This window comes from Thalassophryne amazonica, unplaced genomic scaffold, assembly GCF_902500255.1.
Source record: "Thalassophryne amazonica unplaced genomic scaffold, fThaAma1.1, whole genome shotgun sequence".
NCBI lineage: Eukaryota > Metazoa > Chordata > Actinopteri > Batrachoidiformes > Batrachoididae > Thalassophryne > Thalassophryne amazonica.
In genome coordinates, this window is record NW_022986262.1 from 158483 (window position 1) to 183979 (window position 25497).

Sequence of the window (25497 nt, forward strand, 5' to 3'; positions counted from 1 at the left end):
CTCACATCACGTCCACGGGGACCGCGCTCACCAGGCCTGTGTCTGACCTCACATCACGTCCACGGGGACCGCGCTCACCAGGCCTGTGTCTGACCTCACATCACGTCCACGGGGACCGCGCTCACCAGGCCTGTGTCTGACCTCACATCACGTCCACGGGGACCGCGCTCACCAGGCCTGTGTCTGACCTCACATCACGTCCACGGGGACCGCGCTCACCAGGCCTGTGTATGACCTCACATCACGTCCACGGGGACCGCGCTCACCAGGCCTGTGTATGACCTCACATCACGTCCACGGGGACCGCGCTCACCAGGCCTGTGTATGACCTCACATGACGTCCACAGGGACCGCGCTCACCAGGCCTGTGAATGACCTCACATCACGTCCACGGGGACCGCGCTCACCAGGCCTGTGTATGACCTCACATGACGTCCACAGGGACCGCGCTCACCAGGCCTGTGTATGACCTCACATGACGTCCACAGGGACCGCGCTCACCAGCCCTGTGTATGACCTCACATCACGTCCACGGGGACCGCGCTCACCAGGCCTGTGTCTGACCTCACATGACGTCCACAGGGACCGCGCTCACCAGGCCTGTGTCTGACCTCACATGACGTCCACAGGGACCACGCTCACCCGGCCTGTGTCTGACCTCACATGACGTCCACGGGGACCACGCTCACCAGGCCTGTGTCTGACCTCACATGACGTCCACGGGGACCACGCTCACCAGGCCTGTGTCTGACCTCACATGACGTCCACAGGGACCGCGCTCACCAGGCCTGTGTCTGACCTCACATCACGTCCACAGGGACAACGCTCACCAGGCCTGTGTCTGACCTCACATGACGTCCACGGGGACCACGCTCACCAGGCCTGTGTATGACCTCACATCACGTCCACAGGGACCACGCTCACCAGGCCTGTGTCTGACCTCACATGACGTCCACAGGGACCCGCGCTCACCAGGCCTGTGTCTGACCTCACATCACGTCCACAGGGACCGCGCTCACCAGGCCTGTGTATGACCTCACATCACGTCCACGGGGACCGCGCTCACCAGGCCTGTGTATGACCTCACATCACGTCCACGGGGACCGCGCTCACCAGGCCTGTGTATGACCTCACATCACATCCACGGGGACCGCGCTCACCAGACCTGTGTCTGACCTCACATGACGTCCACGGGGACCGCGCTCACCAGGCCTGTGTCTGACCTCACATGACGTCCACGGGGACCGCGCTCACCAGGCCTGTGTCTGACCTCACATGACGTCCACGGGGACCATGCTCACCAGGCCTGTGTCTGACCTCACATCACGTCCACGGGGACCGCGCTCACCAGGCCTGTGTCTGACCTCACATCACGTCCACGGGGACCGCGCTCACCAGGCCTGTGTCTGACCTCACATCACGTCCACGGGGACCGCGCTCACCAGGCCTGTGTCTGACCTCACATCACGTCCACGGGGACCGCGCTCACCAGGCCTGTGTCTGACCTCACATCACGTCCACGGGGACCGCGCTCACCAGGCCTGTGTATGACCTCACATCACGTCCACGGGGACCGCGCTCACCAGGCCTGTGTATGACCTCACATGACGTCCACAGGGACCGCGCTCACCAGGCCTGTGTATGACCTCACATGACGTCCACAGGGACCGCGCTCACCAGGCCTGTGTATGACCTCACATGACGTCCACAGGGACCGCGCTCACCAGCCCTGTGTATGACCTCACATCACGTCCACGGGGACCGCGCTCACCTCACATGACGTCCACAGGGACCGCGCTCACCCGGCCTGTGTCTGACCTCACATGACGTCCACAGGGACCGCGCTCACCAGGCCTGTGTATGACCTCACATGACGTCCACGGGGACCGCGCTCACCAGGCCTGTGTCTGACCTCACATGACGTCCACGGGGACCGCGCTCACCAGGCCTGTGTCTGACCTCACATGACGTCCACGGGGACCGCGCTCACCAGGCCTGTGTATGACCTCACATCACGTCCACGGGGACCGCGCTCACCAGGCCTGTGTATGACCTCACATCACGTCCACAGGGACCGCGCTCACCAGGCCTGTGTCTGACCTCACATGACGTCCACAGGGACCGCGCTCACCAGGCCTGTGTCTGACCTCACATGACGTCCACGGGGACCGCACTCACCAGGCCTGTGTCTGACCTCACATGACGTCCACGGGGACCGCACTCACCAGGCCTGTGTCTGACCTCACATGACGTCCACGGGGACCGCACTCACCAGGCCTGTGTCTGACCTCACATCACGTCCACGGGGACCGCACTCACCAGGCCTGTGTCTGACCTCACATGAAACTTCAGTAAGGTATATCTTATATATTATATTCCAATTCTAAGGTGGAACTATGCCAGTATACAAAGGTATATCTAAATATCTAAAAAGGAGGAGTAAAATAGGAGATTAGAAAAGAGTAAAGTAGAGCCACTTAGGGATGGTAGGTTAAAAATCTTTTTATCCCATGGGAACTCTCCCTACCCACCCAAGCAGCTCAAGAAAAAGGTCTATATAATATAAGAAGAATAAGACATCACAGGAGAAGATTGTAGTAAAGGTAATTTGTAGTGAAATCAAATATAGTTAGTAGGCTAAGCTGTAGAAGCAGAAGCTGTGAGTGTACTGGTGTCTATCTAAAGTAACTCTGCTAGCATACTATAGGAAAATAACAAGTATAATCATTATGCTATCAAATGGAAACCTAAGAACTTAGGTACTATAAGTTGATGTCTTTAAAGGAACCCATAAACTGATGAATCATTAAAAATCTACACCATGTAAAATAGAATTGTAACTGGTGAAAATAAGCTAGTTATAGTAGAAAGCTAAATAAGCCGTTAATAAGCCAACTGTACCCAGCAAGCAACACGATAAACAAAAACGGTAATTAGTGTATAAAGTATAATAGCGTAGTTAAACCTACAGTAACAGTATTAACAAATACATATAAAATAAATGTGGGCAAAAGTATGAATTAATGTGGGTTATCAAACACAAAAACAACTATTTTGTAAGCTACGATGAACAATGCTACAGCCTTCTACATAAGCTAACGTTAGCTGATAGGATGTTCACGGGGACCGCGTTCACCCGACCTGTGTCTGAACTCACATGATGTCCACGGGGACCGCGGTGGCGAGGCTCTGGCTGACGTGTTTCAGGACATAATAAGATGAAAGGAGATGAGAGCTACGAGGAATCAAGTCCTGCTGAAGCTGCAGCAGCTGAGCACCTCCACCCAGGAAGACCTGAACACACACACACACACACACACACACACACACACACACACACACACACACACACACACACACACACACACACACACACACACACACACACACACACACACTTTTTTGATGCAATCAGAAATAATTAAACAGTCGTGGGATATAACGTATGTGTTAAATCTTCATTTTTCTGTCTGTTTAATGTGGTGAGACTTCAGGTTCAGGTGGGTCTCAGGGTCTTCAACTTTCAAAGTGGGCGGGGCAACATTCTTCAGATTGGGCAAACTGAGGCTTGTCAAGAATCTAAAACGATTCCACAGATTTTTGACTATGAGGCAAAACAGTTTTCTGCAAGGTACTCTGTCCACTTCCGTGCCACTGTAGAGTCCTTAAAAAGTTATCACATTAGTTCCATCACAAATAATCTTGTTTCTCATTGTGAGTTACAAAAACACCCGGAACACCTGCCTGGACGAGACTAAGGGGGCGGTTCAGTTTGAACTCTGACCACCTGGGCAAGACGAAGGGGGCGGTTCAGTGTGAACTCTGACAGACTGGGCAAAACAAAGGGGTGGTTCAGTGAGAACTCTGACGGCCTGGGCGAGACTAAGAGGGCGGTTCAGTGAGAACTCTGACGGCCTGGGCGAGACTAAGAGGGCGGTTCAGTGAGAACTCTGACCGCCTGGGCGAGACTAAGAGGGCGGTTCAGTGAGAACTCTGACGGCCTGGGCGAGACTAAGAGGGCGGTTCAGTGAGAACTCTGACCGCCTGGGCGAGACTAAGAGGGCGGTTCAGTGAGAACTCTGACGGCCTGGGCGAGACTAAGAGGGCGGTTCAGTGAGAACTCTGACAGCCTGGGTGAGACTAAGGGGGCAGTTCAGTGTGAACTCTGACAGACTGGGCAAAACAAAGGGGTGGTTCAGTAAGAACTCTGACCGCCTGGGCGAGACTAAGGGGGCGGTTCAGTGAGAACTCTGACCGCCTGAGTGAGACTAAGGGGGCGGTTCAGTGAGATCCCTGAAAGCCTGGGCGAGACTAAGAGGGCGGTTCAGTGAGAACTCTGACCGCCTGGGTGAGACTAAGGGGCCGGTTCAGTGTGAACTCTGCCTGCCTGGGCGAGAATAAGGGGCGGTTCAGTGTGAACTCTGACCGCCTGGGCGAGACTAAGGGGGCGATTCAGTGAGAACTCTGACCGCCTGGGCGAAACGAAGGGGCGATTCAGTGAGAACTCTGACCGCCTGGGCGAAGCGAAGGGGCAGTTCAGTGAGAACTCTGATCGCCTGGGCAAGACTAAGGGGGCGGTTCAGTGAGAACTCTGATCGCCTGGGCGAGACTAAGGGGGCGGTTCAGTGAGAACTCTGACCGCCTGGGCGAGACTAAGGGCGCGGTTCAGTGAGAACTCTGACCGCTTGAGTGAGACTAAGGGGGCGGTTCAGTGAGATCCCTGACCGCCTGGGCGAGACTAAGGGCGCGGTTCAGTGAGAACTCTGACCGCCTGGGCGAGACTAAGGGCGCGGTTCAGTGAGAACTCTGACCGCTTGAGTGAGACTAAGGGGGCGGTTCAGTGAGATCCCTGACCGCCTGGGCGAAACGAAGGGGCGGTTCAGTGAGATCTCTGACCCCCTGGGTGAGACTAAGGGGCCGGTTCAGTGTGAACTCTGACCGAGAACTCTCACAGCCTGGGTGAGACTAAGGGGGCGGTTCAGTGAGAACTCTGATCCCCTGGGCGAGACTAAGGGGGCGGTTCAGTGTGAACTCTGACCGAGAACTCTCACAGCCTGGGTGAGACTAAGGGGGCGGTTCAGTGAGAACTCTGACCGCCAGGGCGAGACTAAGGGGGCGGTTCAGTGTGAACTCTGACTGCCTGGGTGAGACTAAGGGGGCGGTTCAGTGTGAACTCTGACTGCCTGGGTGAGACAAAGGGGGCAGTTCAGTGAGAACTCTGACCGAGAACTCTCACAGCCAGGGCGAGACTAAGGGGGCGTTTCAGTGAGAACTCTGACCGAGAACTCTCACAGCCTGGGTGAGACTAAGGGGGCGGTTCAGTGAGAACTCCGACCGCCTGGGCGAGACTAAGGGGGCGGTTCAGTGAGAACTCTGACTGCCTGGGCGAGACTAAGGGGGCGGTTCAGTGAGAACTCCGACCGCCTGGGCGAGACTAAGGGGGCGGTTCAGTGAGAACTCTGACTGCCTGGGTGAGACAAAGGGGGCAGTTCAGTGAGAACTCTGACCGAGAACTCTCACAGCCAGGGCGAGACTAAGGGGGCGTTTCAGTGAGAACTCTGACCGAGAACTCTCACAGCCTGGGTGAGACTAAGGGGGCGGTTCAGTGAGAACTCCGACCGCCTGGGCGAGACTAAGGGGGCGGTTCAGTGAGAACTCCGACCGCCAGGGCGAGACTAAGGGGACGGTTCAGTGAGAACTCCGACCGCCAGGGCGAGACTAAGGGGGCGGTTCAGTGAGAACTCTGACCGCCTGGGCGAGACTAAGGGGGCAGTTCAGTGAGAACTCTGACCGCCTGGGCGAGACTAAGGGGGCGGTTCAGTGAGAACTCTGACCGCCTGGGCGAGACTAAGGGGGAGGTTCACTGAACGTGTTAAAATATGAAAGTTCTTCAAAACCAGCTGCTGGCACATTCGAGAATCCGGAACACGACAAACACCTGCATTTCTTTCTGGACCTATACATGTTTTTGTTGATCGACTTGTTTTAGCTCTGTAATCAAAGCTCATGTGACTTAAGGACAAAATGAGACTGTAGGTGTGTACGGCATACGTTGTCTCCAAAGCGGAGGTAGAGCTTTTGCAGGATGAGCAGGTCACGGCAGAACGGCGCTCTGGTCATGGCCATGTGACACACGGCCTGACAAACAACAGACACTGCAGAACTACTGCTGTACAGCTGAGACAGGCTGAGCCGCACGTCCAGGCTCTGTCCTTGAGGACCAAGAGGAGGAGACAAAACACAGAGGACACATTCAATCAAAACTGCAAATGACATAGAACTGGGCTTTTTTTTCCATAGTAATTCAATACATCCTTCAAAAATATTTGTTGTAAAAGACACAGATGTCATGCCTTCATAACTGGGATAACCTTGAAGTGCTTCAATGCAGAAGGCAGAGCTTCACCTCACTGCTTATTCACTAGGGACGAAGCAGTTCCTGTTAAGAATTGCTAAGAAATTATTCGATCCACCGCCATCAATAGCCTTTCTGCTTAACGATGCCCTTAACAGGTCTTCAGTTCACATCACGGCGGAGCGGCCGTTTTTTTTTTTTTTTTTGAGGATGTGTATGGGGAAAATGATTGTTTCTCTGCATTGACTGAAGCACTGATTGCAGTGCTGCTTCGATAAAAGCTTCAAGCAGCGGCTGCCTGAATTAATAACCTCAAAGCGAATCGCCGTTTTAAATCAGATGTCACCTCTTTCCAAATGTTATACAGACAACAGACCGAGAGAAAATGAGATGTCCTCCATTCTTTATGAATTACATTGATGCTGACGTGCAGCGCAGCCGGCTGAGCTCAGTTCAGAGGTTTGGAGTGACATTTGTCTCATTAATACCTGAAAAGAAATGCTTCTGACAAAAACTACAGATTTTGTTTATTTCCATTTGTCCAGAGATCAAGGATCCAGTGACCAATTTCATATTTATTTTCTTTAAGACTTAATAAAATGTTGCTGACATAGAAAACCTGTAAAGACTACTTTTAGTACACAGAAAATTCACAAGAGGGTCATTCCATGTCAATTCAGCGAAGGCCTCACACACTTTGTCTCAGATTGTCTTCAAATTTTAATCAAATATTCCCAGACTATTCAGAACACCAAACCTGAAGTTTGAGGCCTGTAGGCCAAGTAGTTTCTGAGATATGGCCAATTTAGTGTGCATGGGGTCTGCTGGTTTTTAGGCAAAAATTATGGCTGTCATTTCTGGAGCCATGTTCAAGGTAGAATATCTCAGCAAATAATGGATTTAGAGGCCTGAAATTTTCTGTGGCAGTTGTCATGGACACCCAGACTTGGACTATAGTCAAACAACAGACACTGACACTAAACTATGAAGTTTATGTTTGCTCAAACTATGGAAAATATTACATTGATTATTGTGAGAGTCCATGTTTGAGACACTGAAGCATACCATTACCCTCAAAGAAGCCTTTCCATTTCTTGGCTCCTTAATGCAGCTATAATGACTATGAAATATGTAAATTTGGCATATCTTTGGTAAACAGTTATTGTGGCAGAAACCTCTGAAATCTGAAAAAAGCATTTTGTGGTCGAAATTTATTAGAAGAAAAGCTCATGTGGGCAGTAAATAAAACTCTTCAAACTGATTCCGTTTTGAAGGTATTGATATCTTCTTTATGTGTTATAAATATGGCCTTCTTTAGGAAACTCCTTCCTGGTTAATTTAAGCATCCAATTATGGCTAATTTGTGCACTCGTGAATGTATTTCTAGTGCTGAAATGACAATTTCATTTTAACTGTGTGCACACACTGCATTCATATGATTCATGGCACACCCCAGAATGCTGGCACATAGATCTGCCTCACAAAGTGCGCAAGGCCCTTGTTGAATTGACATGGAATGACCCAAGATGTATTGATAAGGGAATCGGATCGATAAAATGTTATCAGTCCCCATCCTTATTCTTTGCTCTGTGGATGAATGCAAAAGTTGCTGTGAAGTCAATCAATCAATCAATCAATCAATTTTTTTATATAGCGCCAAATCACAACAAACAGTTGCCCCAAGGCGCAAGTGAGCAGACTGTTACCAGGCCTGGACCTGGTGGAAAGCATCATGTCGCTGGATATCACAGTCAACTCCACAGAGACGACGCGTCTTTTCGGGGGATCAACACAACCGATTGGAAAACTGCAGACAATGTGGACTGATTTAGTTATTTCTGGAACCAGACTGTTCCAATTAAGTAACTATAATCCACTTCTACTAACAGCAAACAGCCACCAACCAGTCTGTGAGCATTTGTTTTGGTTTTTTTTTTCTTTTTTTGGGGGGGGGGGGGGGGGGGGGGGATGATTGGTACTCATTCCTTACTGAATATTAAGCTCACTTCTACTGACTCATTTCCCCGTTACACTGCATGCAACAGGAAGTAATAATGTCTCAGTCTGGTTTTTTCATGTGACTGTTAGAGCGTAACCTCGGCGCTGCTCACAATCTGAATGAGACGTGTCCTCACGTCTGGAGCTGAAATCGGACTCCTCACTAGAAGACATGAGGCTAATCTCTACACCACAGCAGCCACTCCAACAGTTACACCCACAGAAGGATAAGTCCTGCGAAGTGGTGCCATGTTGTTGTCAAACCAAGTTTGCTGTAACCTCTTCACTTGCCATGTGTGGACTGTGGCACAATACACACATTTCTATTAAGTGCATTTTCAAAAGCCTACTAGTAACGGAAAGCCGCAAAGTGACAGCTGACATCTTTTGCTTCTTTTGTAACTCAACACACTGGAGTTCTAAAGAAACCAGATGTTTGCAGACTTCAAACATATCACTTTAACCATTTCAAAATCACAGCCCATAACTACTTGGACAAACTAAATTCAAATAGTAGTTCAAGTACAAATAATTAAAAAAAATTAGAAATCATACATACTCCGATGCATTCTGGTGCATTTTCAGGTCTACTTACCCACCAAAAAACAAAAACCTCCAAAAAAATTACATTTTTTTTGTTGGGTCAGGTCAATTTTTCCACCTCAGAGAAGAGTCTCTGCATACAAGTTGTGTGAAAAGAGACTACTTTCCCATATTGTCAAGAAGACAGAAACTATAATCCACAGACTGTCACATGGATCAGAACATGGTGTTGTTACTATTCCATAAAAACCCTACAGTCACACTGGACTGTTGTTGTTCTTGCTCAACACTTATGTAAAGCTGCGTTTACACATAACGACGGCAAGTCACCAATGCCACGAAGTACACATTCTTGACCGCTGATCACAAATGTGTTGATTCGGGGCAGAGGCGTCAGGTCTCCTCAGGAACTGCTGCAACCTGTTACCACGCGTTCCGATTAATGGCACGCGTTGCTGGAGAATTATCAGGAACCATTACACACAGTCAAGAATAATGTTCCACATTGATGCGCAGTGTTGTGCACTATTGCGCGTAACAGCACATCGTTAATGTCTGTCACACTGTGAATAAGGTGAATCGTCTCCACACACACACCCAGTGGTGGGCACAGTTCGCTAACCGCTATTTATCGGAGATAATGTTTTCATTATCGGATCAGCTTTTCAGATAATTTTGAAAACCATCATCAGACCAATTATCTTCCGATAAGTTTTAGTCTGATAATTTTTAGTCCGTTAACATTTTTGCAGACATAGCTTTTTGAAGTAGATGCACAGTTCTATCTTCTACAAACAGAGAAGAGCTGGTTCTTGAATAAACCGCTCTATCCTCTGCAAGCAAAGAAGAACTGGTCATAGAAAAGAAAAGGTCTTTTGACCCCATACTGATACACTGGCAATATCACCCAAGTCATCCACGGGAATACAGTTTTAACCTATGATTAAAATTTTAACCAAACTAATTACAGACAAGTTATTTAAATTAACGACACGTCTGAAGTTTATAAAGTGAAACTATCATATACAGTATGTTTTAGTTTTAAAGTATTGGACTAAGTTTAAAGGTTTTTGTGCGGACATGGTGTGTGAGCAGTGCATTCTGGGTACAAGTTCACAACAGGAGAAATGCATATGAGACGCTCTGATCAGGCTCCACACGAACAAAAGCATTAAACTCTTTGTATATTGTGCCTAAATCTCTCGTGAATATATTCTCTGGGTTTATAGATGTTATTGTGTTTGTTTTATGTAAAAATGCACAAAGGCTGTTAAATTGTGATTCAGGCCATGTGATATAACCGGCGTCAAAATGCATAGAACACTGCCATCAACTGGTGACCGGTTATATCACAGTGTTGTCGACAGCAGGATTTTAAAATTAACAGATGTGTTATATATTACTCTGTACATTTTAAGAGTTTACATTAATGTAGTTATTCTATCCGAAATAATTTTATTTATAAAACAAAACCATAATTCAAACCTGCTTTTCATTTCAAGACCTCTGCCTCATCATGGGACCACTGTATCCTGTCAGGGTAAATGACGCTTCCCTACAGCAGGGGGCAGAATGCACAAAGACAGAAGCGCTGGTTCATTGGCTGTTTGGGCTTGTGATCACTGTTGGTTCTATTGGGAGCTTTGGCGGTATTTAAACTCAAAATCAGCTTCTTAGGAGTTGAGAGCGTATGGGAGGCAAAAATGAAAGTTATCGGTTATCTGTAGCTTCCGATAAGTTTTTACACAGTTTATCGGTTTAGCATTAAAAAAAGATAACTTTTCAGTTAGGTGATTACCAGTTATGGAAACTAACTTTTTGGTTAGCTGTGCCCACCACTGCACACACCCATATTCATCCATCAGTTGGCGAACAATTCAGATTGCTCCAGTTTGCTCCTCAAAATCCACACCAGAAGAACTTTGTGACTGCATTATACTTGGGCTCTGTGCCATGGAGTGGTGCAGAGAGGAGGAGGAGACTGAGATCCAGATGTGTGGCTTCATGCGGCTCTCGTCTCGGTCATTTTCCCAAACATCAGGCACATGCAGCAGGTAGAACACCTGAAGGAGCGCGTTGAGGAGCACTGGAACAAGACTTTTAGCCAATTTGGCGTCACTGTCCCTCTTCAGCATACTGCAGCAATGAAACTGAATGCGGTGCAGCAGGGTTTAATTCTGTGCACATCAGAGAAGAACGCTGTCACGCTCTATTAAGGATCACCACTAATCAAGACGGATCAATACGCTCAGTTGCGACCTCCACGGCATGAGGCCAAATGAGGGTGGTGTGTGACATTCGTGGAAGATTTTTTGACAGGCAAAAACATGCTCCACAAATATCACGCACCAACACGCACTATTATGAAACCTATTCAGACGCGTTAAGTCACGGTAAGAATGTCAGGAATGTGCCAAGAATTATGCAAATATGACATTCGTTACGCGTCTTGCCTATGTGCAAATGCAGCATTTGTGCTTCTATAATTCTAATTCTATAAACTAATGGTGTCTTAAAATAAAATTTGATACCTGTAATGGTGCCTTTACAAATAAGCAAGACACGTTACAAATGTTATTTTTTCTGTCATTTGTGACACATTCTTGACATTCTTAATGTGACTTAACGCATCTGAATAGGTTTCTTAATAGTGCGTGATATTGTTTATGTTCATGGAGCATGTTTTTGCCTGCCAGAAAATCTTCCACAAATGTCACACACCACCCTCATTTCGTCTCACGTCGTGGAGGTCGCAACTGAGCGTGTTGATCCGTCTTGAGTATTGATCTTTAATAGAGCGTGACAACGTTCGTAGTGGTTCCTGTGATGATTCTTGGGGCCCAAACTGTCACGCGTTATTATGAAGTGACACGGAAACTGTCAAGTTTTGACACGACTTGTAACGCGGCGTCACATTTCATTGCGTGCCACGACGAATCCGTTTTCTGTCACGTGCACACAGTTTGATGCAGTATGCTGAAGAGGAACCGTGACGCGAAGTCGGCCAAGTGTCGTTCCACAGTTCCTGCTGAAGCTCCTCCTGTTGTTGTGACCAATGAGTGGGAGAACGAGTCTGAGCCAGAGGAGTGAGAGGAGATGTGCAGCCAGACAGCTCTGCACCTCCTCCAGTCCGGCGGAGGAAGAAGCGCGCGCACAATTAAACCCTGCTGCACCGCAGTTTGATTGCAGTATGCTGAAGGAGGACAGTGATGCCAAGTCAGCTAAAAGTCTTCTTCCAGTGCTCTTCAGCGCGCTCCTGCAGATCTTCCATCTGCTGCATGTGCCTGATGTTTGGGAAAACGCGCGAGATGAGAGCCACATGAAGCCACACATCTGGCTCTTTCGCACAGAGCCCAACTAAGCACACAATCACAAAGTTCTGCTATGGATTAATATGAATTTTGAGGAGAAAACTTTGTTCAGCAACTGACGGTTGGATGAATATGGGAGTGTGTGTGGAGACAATTCACCTCATTCACAACGTGACAGAACTTAATGATGCAGCGCGCAACAACGCGGAACACTATTCTTGACTGTGCGCAATGGTTCCTGATCATTCTCCAGCAACACATGCCATTAATCGTAACGTGTGGTAACAGGGTGCAGTAGTTCCTGAGGACACCTGACGCCTCTGCTCCGAATCATCACATTCGTGATCAGCAGCCAAGAATGTGTACTTCGTGGCATTCGTGACTTGTCGTCGTTATGTGTAAACGCAGCATAAAGCCGCACCTGCTGTTCATTAAGTCACCAGTATAACTTTTAGCTGTCAGGAAAGCTAACTTTGGTTCATTAAGTCACCAGTATAACTTTAAGCTGTCAGGAACGCTAACTTTGGTTCAATTAAGTCACCAGTATAACTTTTAGCTGTCAGGAACGCTAACTTTGGTTCATTAAGTCACCAGTATAACTTTTAGCTGTCAGGAACGCTAACTTTGGTTCAATTAAGTCACCAGTATAACTTTTAGCTGTCAGGAACGCTAACTTTGGTTCAATTAAGTCAGCAGTATAACTTTTAGCTGTCAGGAACGCTAACTTTGGTTCAATTAAGTCAGCAGTATAACTTTTAGCTGTCAGGAACGCTAACTTTGGTTCAATAAGTCACCAGTATAACTTTTAGCTGTCAGGAACGCTAACTTTGGTTCATTAAGTCAGCAGTATAACTTTTAGCTGTCAGGAACGCTAACTTTGGTTCAATTAAGTCACCAATATAACGTTTAGCTGTCAGGAAAGCTAACTTTGGTTCATTAAGTCAGCAGTATAACTTTTAGCTGTCAGGAACGCTAACTTTGGTTCAATGAAGTCACCAGTATAACTTTTAGCTGTCAGGAAAGCTAACTTTGGTTCATTAAGTCAGCAGTATAACTTTTAGCTGTCAGGAACGCTAACTTTGGTTCAATTAAGTCACCAGTATAACTTTTAGCTGTCAGGAACGCTAACGTTGGTTCAATGAAGTCACCAGTATAACTTTTAGCTGTCAGGAAAGCTAACTTTGGTTCATTAAGTCAGCAGTATAACTTTTAGCTGTCAGAACCGCTAACTTTGGTTCAATTAAGTCACCAGTATAACTTTTAGCTGTCAGGAACGCTAACTTTGGTTCATTAAGTCACCAGTATAACTTTTAGCTGTCAGGAAAGCTAACTTTGGTTCATTAAGTCAGCAGTATAACTTTTAGCTGTCAGGAAAGCTAACTTTGGTTCATTAAGTCACCAGTATAACTTTTAGCTGTCAGGAAAGCTAACTTTGGTTCATTAAGTCAGCAGTATAACTTTTAGCTGTCAGGAACGCTAACTTTGGTTCATTAAGTCAGCAGTATAACTTTTAGCTGTCAGGAAAGCTAACTTTGGTTCATTAAGTTCATTGTCGTGTGTTATCTGTGCTGCTCCACAGCCTGTCCAGTGGATTTTTATTTTATTTTTTTTAGCACTGTTGTCGTGCGTTACCTGTGCTGCTCCACAGCCTGTCTAGTGGTTTTTTGTTTTGTTTTGGCACCGTTGTCGTGCGTTACCTGTGCTGCTCCACAGCCTGTCCAGTGGATTTTGATTTTGATTTTATTTTTTTTTAGCACTGTTGTCGTGCGTTACCTGTGCTGCTCCACAGCCTGTCTAGTGGATTTTTATTTTGTTTTAGCACTGTTGTCGTGCATTGCCTGTGCTGCTCCACAGCCTGTCCAGTGGATTTTTATTTTTATTTTATTTTATTTTTTAGCACTGTTGTCGTGCGTTACCTGTGCTGCTCCACAGCCTGTCTAGTGGATTTTTATTTTATTTTAGCACTGTTGTCATGCGTTACCTGTGCTGCTCCACAGCCTGTCTAGTGGATTTTTATTTTATTTTAGCACTGTTGTCGTGCGTTACCTGTGCTGCTCCACAGCCTGTCTAGTGGATTTTTATTTTATTTTAGCACTGTTGTCGTGCGTTACCTGTGCTGCTCCACAGCCTGTCTAGTGGATTTTTATTTTATTTTAGCACTGTTGTCGTGCGTTACCTGTGCTGCTCCACAGCCTGTCTAGTGTCGGATTCCCTGTTTGGGAATCCGCTAGCTTAGCGTAGCTACTAGCTCTTAGCCGTTTTAGCATGGCGGCTTCTCCTGTCTCTCCCGTACTTTTCTGCTCTGGGTGTGAAATGTTTAGTTATTCCTCGGCCTCTTTTAGCAGTAACGGTACTTGTAATAAGTGCAGCTTATTCGTAGCTTTGGAGGCCAGGCTGGGTGAATTGGAGGCTCGGCTCCGCACCGTGGAAAATTCTACAGCTAGCCAGGCCCCTGTAGTCGGTGCGGACCAGGGTAGCTTAGCCGCCGTTAGTTCCCCCCTGGCAGACCCCGTGCAGTCGGGAAGGCAGGCTGACTGGGTGACTGTGAGGAGGAAGCGTAGCCCTAAACAGAAGCCCCGTGTACACCGTCAACCCGTTCACATCTCTAACCGTTTTTCCCCACTCGACGATACACTCGCCGAGGATCAAACTCTGGTTATTGGCGACTCTGTTTTGAGAAATGTGAAGTTAGCGACACCAGCAACCATTGTCAATTGTCTTCCGGGGGCCAGAGCAGGCAACATCGAAGGACATTTGAAATTGCTGGCTAAGGCTAAGCGTAAATTTGGTAAGATTGTAATTCACGTTGGCAGTAATGACACTCGGTTACGCCAATCGGAGGTCACTAAAATTAACATTGAATCGGTGTGTAACTTTGCAAAAACAATGTCGGACTCTGTTGTTTTCTCTGGGCCCCTCCCCAATCAGACCGGGAGTGACATGTTTAGCCGCATGTTCTCCTTGAATTGCTGGCTGTCTGAGTGGTGTCCAAAAAATGAGGTGGGCTTCATTGATAATTGGCAAAGCTTCTGGGGAAAACCTGGTCTTGTTAGGAGAGACGGCATCCATCCCACTTTAGAGGGAGCAGCTCTCATTTCTAGAAATCTGGCCAATTTTTTGGGATCCTCCAAACTGTGACTGTCTAGCGTTGGGACCAGGAGGCAGAGCTGTGGTCTTATACACCTCTCTGCAGCTTCTCTCCCCCTGCCATCCCCTCATTACCCCATCCCCGTAGAGACGGTGCCTGCTCCCAGACCACCAATAACTAGCAAAAATCTATTTAAGCATAAAAATTCAAAAAGAAAAAATAATATAGCACCTTCAATTGCACCACAGACTAAAACAGTTAAATGTGGTCTATTAAACATTAGGTCTCTTTCTTCTAAGTCCCTGTTGGTAAATGATATAATAATTGATCAACGTATTGATTTATTCTGCCTAACAGAAACTTGGTTACAGCAGGATGAATATGTTAGTTTAAATGAGTCAACACCCCCGAGTCACACTAACTGTCAGAATGCTCGTAGCACGGGCCGGGGCGGAGGATTAGCAGCAATCTTCCATTCCAGCTTATTAATTAATCAAAAACCTAGACAGAGCTTTAATTCATTTGAAAGCTTGTCTCTTAGTCTTGTCCATCCAAATTGGAAGTCCCAAAAAACAGTTTTATTTGTTATTATCTATCGTCCACCTGGTCGTTACTGTGAGTTTCTCTGTGAATTTTCAGACCTTTTGTCTGACTTAGTGCTTAGCTCAGATAAGATAATTATAGTGGGCGATTTTAACATCCACACAGATGCTGAGAATGACAGCCTCAACACTGCATTTAATCTATTATTAGACTCTATCGGCTTTGCTCAAAAAGTAAATGAGTCCACCCACCACTTTAATCATATTTTAGATCTTGTTCTGACTTATGGTATGGAAATAGAAGACTTAACAGTATTCCCTGAAAACTCCCTTCTGTCTGATCATTTCTTAATAACATTTACATTTACCCTGATGGACTACCCTGCAGTGGGGAATAAGTTTCATTACACTAGAAGTCTTTCAGAAAGCGCTGTAACTAGGTTTAAGGATATGATTCCTTCTTTATGTTCTCTAATGTCATATACCAACATAGAGCAGAGTAGCTACCTAAACTCTGTAAGGGAGTTAGAGTATCTTGTCAATAGTTTTACATCCTCATTGAAGACAACTTTGGATGCTGTAGCTCCTCTGAAAAAGAGAGCTTTAAATCAGAAGTGTCTGACTCCGTGGTATAACTCACAAACTCGTAGCTTAAAGCAGATAACCCGTAAGTTGGAGAGGAAATGGCGTCTCACTAATTTAGAAGATCTTCACTTAGCCTGGAAAAAGAGTTTGTTGCTCTATAAGAAAGCCCTTCGTGAAGCTAGGACATCTTTCTACTCATCACTAATTGAAGAAAATAAGAACAACCCCAGGTTTCTTTTCAGCACTGTAGCCAGGCTGACAAAGAGTCAGAGCTCTATTGAGCTGAGTATTCCATTAACTTTAACTAGTAATGACTTCATGACTTTCTTTGCTAACAAAATTTTGACTATTAGAGAAAAAATTACTCATAACCATCCCAAAGATGTATCGTTATCTTTGGCTGCTTTCAGTGATGCCGGTATTTGGTTAGACTCTTTCTCTCCGATTGTTCTGTCTGAGTTATTTTCATTAGTTACTTCATCCAAACCATCAACATGTTTATTAGACCCCATTCCTGCCAGGCTGCTCAAGGAAGTCCTACCATTATTTAATGCTTCAATCTTAAATATGATCAATCTATCTTTTTTAGTTGGTTATGTACCACAGGCCTTTAAGGTGGCAGTAATTAAACCATTACTTAAAAAGCCATCACTTGACCCAGCTATCTTAGCTAATTATAGGCCAATCTCCAACCTTCCTTTTCTCTCAAAGATTCTTGAGAGGGTAGTTGTAAAACAGCTAACTGATCACCTGCAGAGGAATGGTCTATTTGAAGAGTTTCAGTCAGGTTTTAGAATTCATCATAGTACAGAAACAGCATTAGTGAAGGTTACAAATGATCTTCTTATGGCTTCGGACAGTGGACTTATCTCTGTGCTTGTTCTGTTGGACCTCAGTGCTGCTTTTGATACTGTTGACCATAAAATTTTATTACAGAGATTAGAGCATGTCATAGGTATTAAAGGCATTGCGCTGCGGTGGTTTGAATCATATTTGTCTAATAGATTACAGTTTGTTCATGTAAATGGGGAATCTTCTTCACAGACTAAAGTTAATTATGGAGTTCCACAAGGTTCTGTGCTAGGACCAATTTTATTCACTTTATACATGCTTCCCTTGGGCAGTATTATTAGACGGTATTGCTTAAATTTTCATTGTTACGCAGATGATACCCAGCTTTATCTATCCATGAAGCCAGAGGATACACACCAATTAGCTAAACTGCAGGATTGTCTTACAGACATAAAGACATGGATGACCTCTAATTTCCTGCTTTTAAACACAGATAAAACTGAAGTTATTGTACTTGGCCCCACAAATCTTAGAAGCATGGTGTCTAACCAGATCGTTACTCTGGATGGCATTTCCCTGATCTCTAGTAATACTGTGAGAAATCTTGGAGTTATTTTTGATCAGGATATGTCATTCAAAGCGCATATTAAACAAATATGTAGGACTGCCTTTTTGCATTTACGCAATATCTCTAAAATCAGAAAGGTCTTGTCTCAGAGTGATGCTGAAAAACTAATTCATGCATTTATTTCCTCTAGGCTGGACTATTGTAATTCATTATTATCAGGTTGTCCTAAAAGTTCCCTAAAAAGCCTTCAGTTGGTTCAGAATGCTGCAGCTAGAGTACTGACGGGGACTAGCAGGAGAGAGCATATCTCACCCGTGTTGGCCTCCCTTCATTGGCTTCCTGTTAATGCTATAATAGAATTTAAAATTCTTCTTCTTACTTATAAGGTTTTGAATAATCAGGTCCCATCTTATCTTAGGGACCTCGTAGTACCATATTACCCCATTAGAGCGCTTCGCTCTCAGACTGCGGGCTTACTTGTAGTTCCTAGGGTTTGTAAGAGTAGAATGGGAGGCAGAGCCTTCAGCTTTCAGGCTCCTCTCCTGTGGAACCAGCTCCCAATTCAGATCAGGGAGACAGATACCCTCTCTACTTTTAAGATTAGGCTTAAAACTTTCCTTTTCGCTAAGGCTTATAGTTAGGGCTGGATCGGGTGACCCTGGACCATCCCTTGGTTATGTTGCTTTAGACATAGACTGTGGGGGGGTTCCCATGATGCACTGTTTCTTTCTCTTTTTACTCCGTATGCATCACTCTGCATTTAATCATTAGTGATCGATCTCTTTTTCCTGGTTCTTTCCCTCAGCCCCAACCAGTCTCAGCAGAAGACTGCCCCTCCCTGAGCCTGGTTCTGCTGGAGGTTTCTTCCTGTTAAAAGGGAGTTTTTCCTTCCCACTGTGGCCAAGTGCTTGCTCATAGGGGGTCGTTTTGACCGTTGGGGTTTTTCATAATTATTGTATGGCCTTGCCTTGCAATGTGGAGCGCCTTGGGGCAACTGTTTGTTGTGATTTGGCGCTATATAAGAAAAAAGTTGATTGAAGTTGATTGATTAAGTCAGCAGTATAACTTTTAGCTGTCAGGAACGCTAACTTTGGTTCAATTAAGTCACCAGTATAACTTTTAGCTGTCAGGAACGCTAACTTTGGTTCAATTAAGTCGCCAGTATAACTTTTAGCTGTCAGGAACGCTAACTTTGGTTCAATTAAGTCACCAGTATAACGTTTAGCTGTCAGGAACGCTAACTTTGGTTCATTAAGTCACCAGTATAACTTTTAGCTGTCAGGAACGCTAACTTTGGTTCATTAAGTCAGCAGTATAACTTTTAGCTGTCAGGAACGCTAACTTTGGTTCAATTAAGTCAGCAGTATAACTTTTAGCTGTCAGGAACGCTAACTTTGGTTCAATTAAGTCAGCAGTATAACTTTTAGCTGTCAGGAAAGCTAACTTTGGTTCAATTAAGTCAGCAGTATAACTTTTAGCTGTCAGGAACGCTAACTTTGGTTCATTAAGTCAGCAGTATAACTTTTAGCTGTCAGGAACGCTAACTTTGGTTCATTAAGTCAGCAGTATAACTTTTAGCTGTCAGGAACGCTAACTTTGGTTCAATTAAGTCACCAGTATAACTTTTAGCTGTCAGGAACGCTAACTTTGGTTCAATTAAGTCAGCAGTATAACTTTTAGCTGTCAGGAACGCTAACTTTGGTTCAATTAAGTCAGCAGTATAACTTTTAGCTGTCAGGAACGCTAACTTTGGTTCAATTAAGTCAGCAGTATAACTTTTAGCTGTCAGGAACGCTAACTTTGGTTCAATTAAGTCATCAGTATAACTTTTAGCTGTCAGGAACGCTAACTTTGGTTCATTAAGTCAGCAGTATAACTTTTAGCTGTCAGGAAAGCTAACTTTGGTTCATTAAGTCACCAGTATAACTTTTAGCTGTCAGGAACGCTAACTTTGGTTCATTAAGTCAGCAGTATAACTTTTAGCTGTCAGGAACTTTAACTTTGGTTCAATTAAGTCAGCAGTATAACTTTTAGCTGTCAGGAAAGCTAACTTTGGTTCAATTAAGTCAGCAGTATAACTTTTAGCTGTCAGGAACGCTAACTTTGGTTCAATTAAGTCAGCAGTATAACTTTTAGCTGTCAGGAACGCTAACTTTGGTTCAATTAAGTCAGCAGTATAACTTTTAGCTGTCAGGAACGCTAACTTTGGTTCAATTAAGTCAGCAGTATAACTTTTAGCTGTCAGGAACGCTAACTTGGGTTTAAATTAGATTCTTCTTCACTTCTATGAATGATTTTTCCATCCAGTGCTGACGTCAGCATTTCTTAGATACTCACAATGTCATTGTCGTGCAAAACGACACACAAACGTTTTTCACAGCAATATCTGATGTCGTTAAATATTTATCATATCTTAATTCACATTAACATTTCACGTCCATGTAACAGAAGAAACCTTAAAATGCAGATTTGGCAGGTCAACATATCACGTTTGTGTTGAAGTTAATTCTTCCCAAAGACAGAGTTTGAGTTCTGTGAAATAACTTAAATAACATCAACTGACAAAGAATTCCGTCAAAAACATGATATCATGAGATCAAAGGCAGACCAAGAGTGTAAATGTTTCTGTATAGCTGATGATTAAAAGAGTCGGGCCGGCGGTTTGGTCCTTTTGGTCGAACCAGCCCCATTTGAATTTATTCATGAGCGTCTGACACGGAGCTCATTTTAAAATGTCTTAATGCTGTCTCTCATTGGCTGCTGTGTGAACGACTGGCTGCGTGCAACGTTACCCTTCAGTCGGGGATCGGAACATGAAAACGTGAGACTTAATTTCCACCGTTACATCTCCAAATAATTTTACAAATACAAACGTCACAGACAGACTAAATCCGACGCACACCAGGAAAACAAAAATAACTCTTCCTCCTCCTCTTCTTTCGAGTTTACTGGCAGTTTGCAAACCAATATGGTGCATTCCCTCCAGTAACTGTTTGGCAGTGGAGCATTCACGGATTTTGACACACACATGCTATCAAAAATAACCCGGAAATGTTCACCGGGAATCAGTATTTAGATAAGCCAGGGGATGAACACATGAACACTTTCAAGTCAAGCAATGTGTCATGAAAGTCAATTACCTCGGTCATTAAGAAACATAAACAGGATGGTCTCTGTGTCTGGAGGTAGAAGTTCTAAAAAAAAAAATCAGTAACCTTATAACAAGATGAGTGAGGGAAGCCACCAAGACACAGGTGACAACTGAAAGCATTCTAGGCTTGTGTGGCTGTGACCGGGCACAGGCCATCTGTCTGTTGCATCTTGTGTTAAACAAAAAGACACAAAGAAGGTTTTTTGAAAAGTATTTGAAATACACATATGGGAGACTCAAGTCAATCAATCAATCAATCAATTTTATTTATATAGCGCCAAATCACAACAAACAGTTGCCCCAAGGCGCTTTATATTGTAAGGCAAGGCCATACAATAATTACGGAAAAACCCCAACGGTCAAAACGACCCCCTGTAAATGGTAAATGGTAAATGGACTGCATTTATATAGCGCTTTTCCATCTGCATCAGACGCTCAAAGCGCTTTACAATCATGCCTCACATTCACCCCGATGTCAGGGTGCTGCCATACAAGGCGCTCACTACACACCGGGAGCAATAGGGGATTAAAGGCCTTGCCCAAGGGCCCTTAGTGATTTTCCAGTCAGGCGGGGATTTGAACCCATGATCTTCTGGACTCAAGCACAACACCTTAACCACTAGACCATCACCTGTGAGCAAGCACTTGGCGACACTGGGAAGGAAAAACTCCCTTTTAACAGGAAGAAACCTCCAGCAGAACCAGGCTCAGGGAGGGGCAGTCTTCTGCTGGGACTGGTTGGGGCTGAGGGAGAGAACCAGGAAAAAGACATGCTGTGGAGGGGAGCAGAGATCGATCACTAATGATTAAATGCAGAGTGGTGCATACAGAGCAAAAACAGAAAGAAACACTCAGTGCATCATGGGAACCCCCCAGCAGTCTAAGTCTATAGCAGCATAACTAAGGGATGGTTCAGGGTCACCTGATCCAGCCCTAACTATAAGCTTTAGCAAAAAGGAAAGTTTTAAGCCTAATCTTAAAAGTAGAGAGGGTGTCTGTCTCCTTGATCTGAATTGGGAGCTGGTTCCACAGGAGAGGAGCCTGAAAGCTGAAGGCTCTGCCTCCCATTCTACTCTTACAAACCCTAGGAACTACAAGTAAGCCTGCAGTCTGAGAGCGAAGCGCTCTATTGGGGTGATATGGTACTACGAGGTCCCTAAGATAAGATGGGACCTGATTATTCAAAACCTTATAAGTAAGAAGAAGAATTTTAAATTCTATTCTAGAATTAACAGGAAGCCAATGAAGAGAGGCCAATATGGGTGAGATATGCTCTCTCCTTCTAGTCCCCGTCAGTACTCTAGCTGCAGCATTTTGAATTAACTGAAGGCTTTTTAGGGAACTTTTAGGACAACCTGATAATAATGAATTACAATAGTCCAGCGTAGAGGAAATAAATGCATGAATTAGTTTTTCAGCATCACTCTGAGACAAGACCTTTCTAATTTTAGAGATATTGCGTAAATGCAAAAAAGCAGTCCTACATATTTGTTTAATATGCACATTGAAGGACATATCCTGATCAAAAATGACTCCAAGATTTCTCACAGTATTACTAGAGGTCAGGGTAATGCCATCCAGAGTAAGGATCTGGTTAGACACCATGTTTCTAAGATTTGTGGGGCCAAGTACAATAACTTCAGTTTTATCTGAGTTTAAAAGCAGGAAATTAGAGGTCATCCATGTCTTTATGTCTGTAAGACAATCCTGCAGTTTAGCTAATTAGTCTAGACCCGTTATCTTGTCTGAACTCTCTCTCACCATCATTCCTTCTGGGAAGAAGCGGTTCTGTTCTGCACCTCCAAAAAAAGCTTAAGGTGCACAGTGCTTTTGACAAGACGCTAGCGTACCTACCTGCGAGCACAGAGCTTTCCCCTCTGAGGTCCGAGTCCACCTCCAGCTCCATCTCCCTCAGCAGAACACTTATGGCCGCTATCGGGTTACGAATGTCCTGCAGTTTGTTCTGAATGTCCTCAATCACGTTATCACTACAGGAAGAAGAAAGGACACAACCCAAGAAAAATAAAGATAAAGCTGGATACTCAAATCAGGAGAAAGCAGTTTTAAAACCTTAGATGGGTTTCAAAGAATATGATTTGACAAGAGAACTTCACTGATCCCTTGGGAAGACTCCCTCAGGGAAACTGAGGTTCCAGCAAAATTATATAGCAGCACACAGGGTAAGAAGCACACAGAGTATCAAAAGTGACAATAAAAAAGAATTTGCAAAAATGTAAATACAAATATGAATACCATTTACAGTGGGAGAAATAAGTATTTGATCCACTGTCAATTTTGCAGGTTTTTCCACCCACAAAGAATGTTGAGGTCTATATTTTTTTTTAATCGTAGGTACACTTCAACTGTGAGAGAATCTAAAAAAAGAAAAAAAAATCCAGAAAATTACATTGTATGATTTTTAAATAATTTGCATTTTATTGCATGAAATAAGCATTTGATCCCCTAGAGAAACAGACAATATTTGGTACAGAAACCTTTGTTTGCAGTTCCAGAGGTCAGATGTTTCATGTAGTTTCTCACCAGGTTTTCACACACTGCAGCAGGGATTTTGGTCCACTCCTCCATACAGATCTTCTCTAGATCTTTCAGGTTTGGAGTTTCAGCTCCCTCCAAAGATTTTCTATTGAGTTCAGGTCTGGAGACTGGCCAGGCCACTCCAGGACCTTCAAATGCTTCTTACGGAGCCCCTCCTTAGTTGCCCTGGCTGTGTGTTTGGGGTCATTGTCATGCTGAAGATCCAGCCATGACCCATCTTCAATTCTCTTACTGAGGGAAGGGGGTTGTTTGATACATGACCCCATCCGTCCTGCCTTCAATACGGTGCAGTCGTCCTGTCCCCTTTGCAGAAGAGCACCCCCAGAGTATGATGTTTCCACCCCCATGCTTCACGGTTGGGATGGTTTTCTTGGGGTTGTTCTCATCCTCTAAACATGGTAAGTGGAGCTGATTCCAAAAAGCTCTATTCTGGTCTCATCTGACCACATGACCTTCTCCCATGCCTCCTCTGGATCATCCAGATGGTCACTGGTGAACTTCAAACGGGCCTGGACATGTGCTGGCTTGAGCAGGGGGACCTTGCTGCCCTGCAGGATTTTAAACCATGACAGCATCATGTGTTACTAATGTAATCTTTGTGACTGTGGTCCCAGCTCTCTTCAGGTCATTGACCAGGTCCTCCTGTGTAGTTCCGAGCTTTCTCAGAATCATCCTTACCCTACAAAGTAAGATCTTGCATGGAATCCCAGACGGAGGGAGACTGACAGTCATCTTGTGTTTCTTCCACTTTGTAATAAATAATCATAACAGTTGTTGTCTTCTACCAAGCTGCTTGCCTGTTGTCCTGTAGTCCATCCCAGCCTTGTGCAGGTCTACAGTTTTGTCCCTGGTGTCCTTAGACAGCTCTTTGGTCTTGGCTATGGTGGACAGGTTGGAGTGTGAGTGATTGAGTGTATGAACAGGTGTCTTTTATACAGGTAACAAGTTCAAACAGGTGCAATTAATACAGGTAAAGAGTGCAGAATAAGAGGGCTTCTTAAAGAAAAATTAACAGGTCTGTGAGAGACAGAATTCTTGATGGTTGGTAGGTGTTCAAATACTTATTTCATGCAACAAAATGCAAATTAATTATTTAAAAAATATACAATGTGATTTTCTGGATTTTTTTTTTTTTAGCTTGTGTCTCTCACAGTTGAAATGAACCCACAATAAAAATTACAGACCTCGACATTCTTTGCAGGTGGGAAAACCTGTAAAATTGACAGTGGATCAAATACTTATTTCCCCCACTGTATACTGATCAATCCTGGTTTACTGGCTACGACTGTTCCTCTCCTTCCTGTCCTCTGTCTTCCTGTTACTCCTCCTCTCCTTGAGTGAGGACAGCATAGTCTGATGGTCTGAGGGACAAAGGAGTTTTTCAGTCTGTTGGTCCTGCACTTGTGAAGGAGCAGTCTGTGCCTGAAGAGGCTCTTCTGGTTGCTGATGACGGTGCAGAGGGTGACTGGCACTGTCTAATGCAATGACTAACACAAACAAGAGGGAGTCCAATAATAAGTTAAATTCAGCCCGTGAGTCTGACATTTTATGGACACGCTGACATGAAGCCCCGCTAAAGAACATCATCTGAACTGACCTTCAGGACCTGTATTTTCTGAGCAGATCATCATAAGGCACGTGTCACATCGTCACAGCAAAGATGAGTTGTTTTGTGCAGTTCTGTTTTTTAAATAGAGGCGATGAGAATCACTCAGCACGCGGGTTAGTTTATGCTGTTCCTCCTGTTTAGCGAGACATGCAGGTAAAATACACAAATACTTTTCATACCAAAGTCATTTGCTTTAATGATTGTCATTGTTTTGTCACAAATGTGGAGTTTCTGCGTTTACCGATGTTCATTCACAACAAGCTGGTTCGGCTTTAATGGTCGCTAATTAAAGGACGTGTTGCAAGGAAACCACAACAATTTAGATTTAGACTGTTAGTGACCATCCAATGATCCACCGGGATTACTTTGTGCACTTCCGTGACCGGTTTCAAAGTATAC

The 25497-nt window shown here is 44.9% G+C and overlaps 1 protein-coding gene across 1 annotated transcript in view; it reads right to left on the reverse strand.

Moving 5' to 3' along the window:
• Positions 1-25497, reverse strand: part of LOC117505889 (nuclear pore complex protein Nup160-like) — a 160270-nt gene that overhangs the window by 86444 nt on the left and 48329 nt on the right. Inside the window, 3 exon segments of the mRNA XM_034165424.1 lie at positions 3158-3294; positions 6052-6212; positions 22788-22921. Coding sequence (XP_034021315.1) covers positions 3158-3294; positions 6052-6212; positions 22788-22921 — 432 coding nt within the window.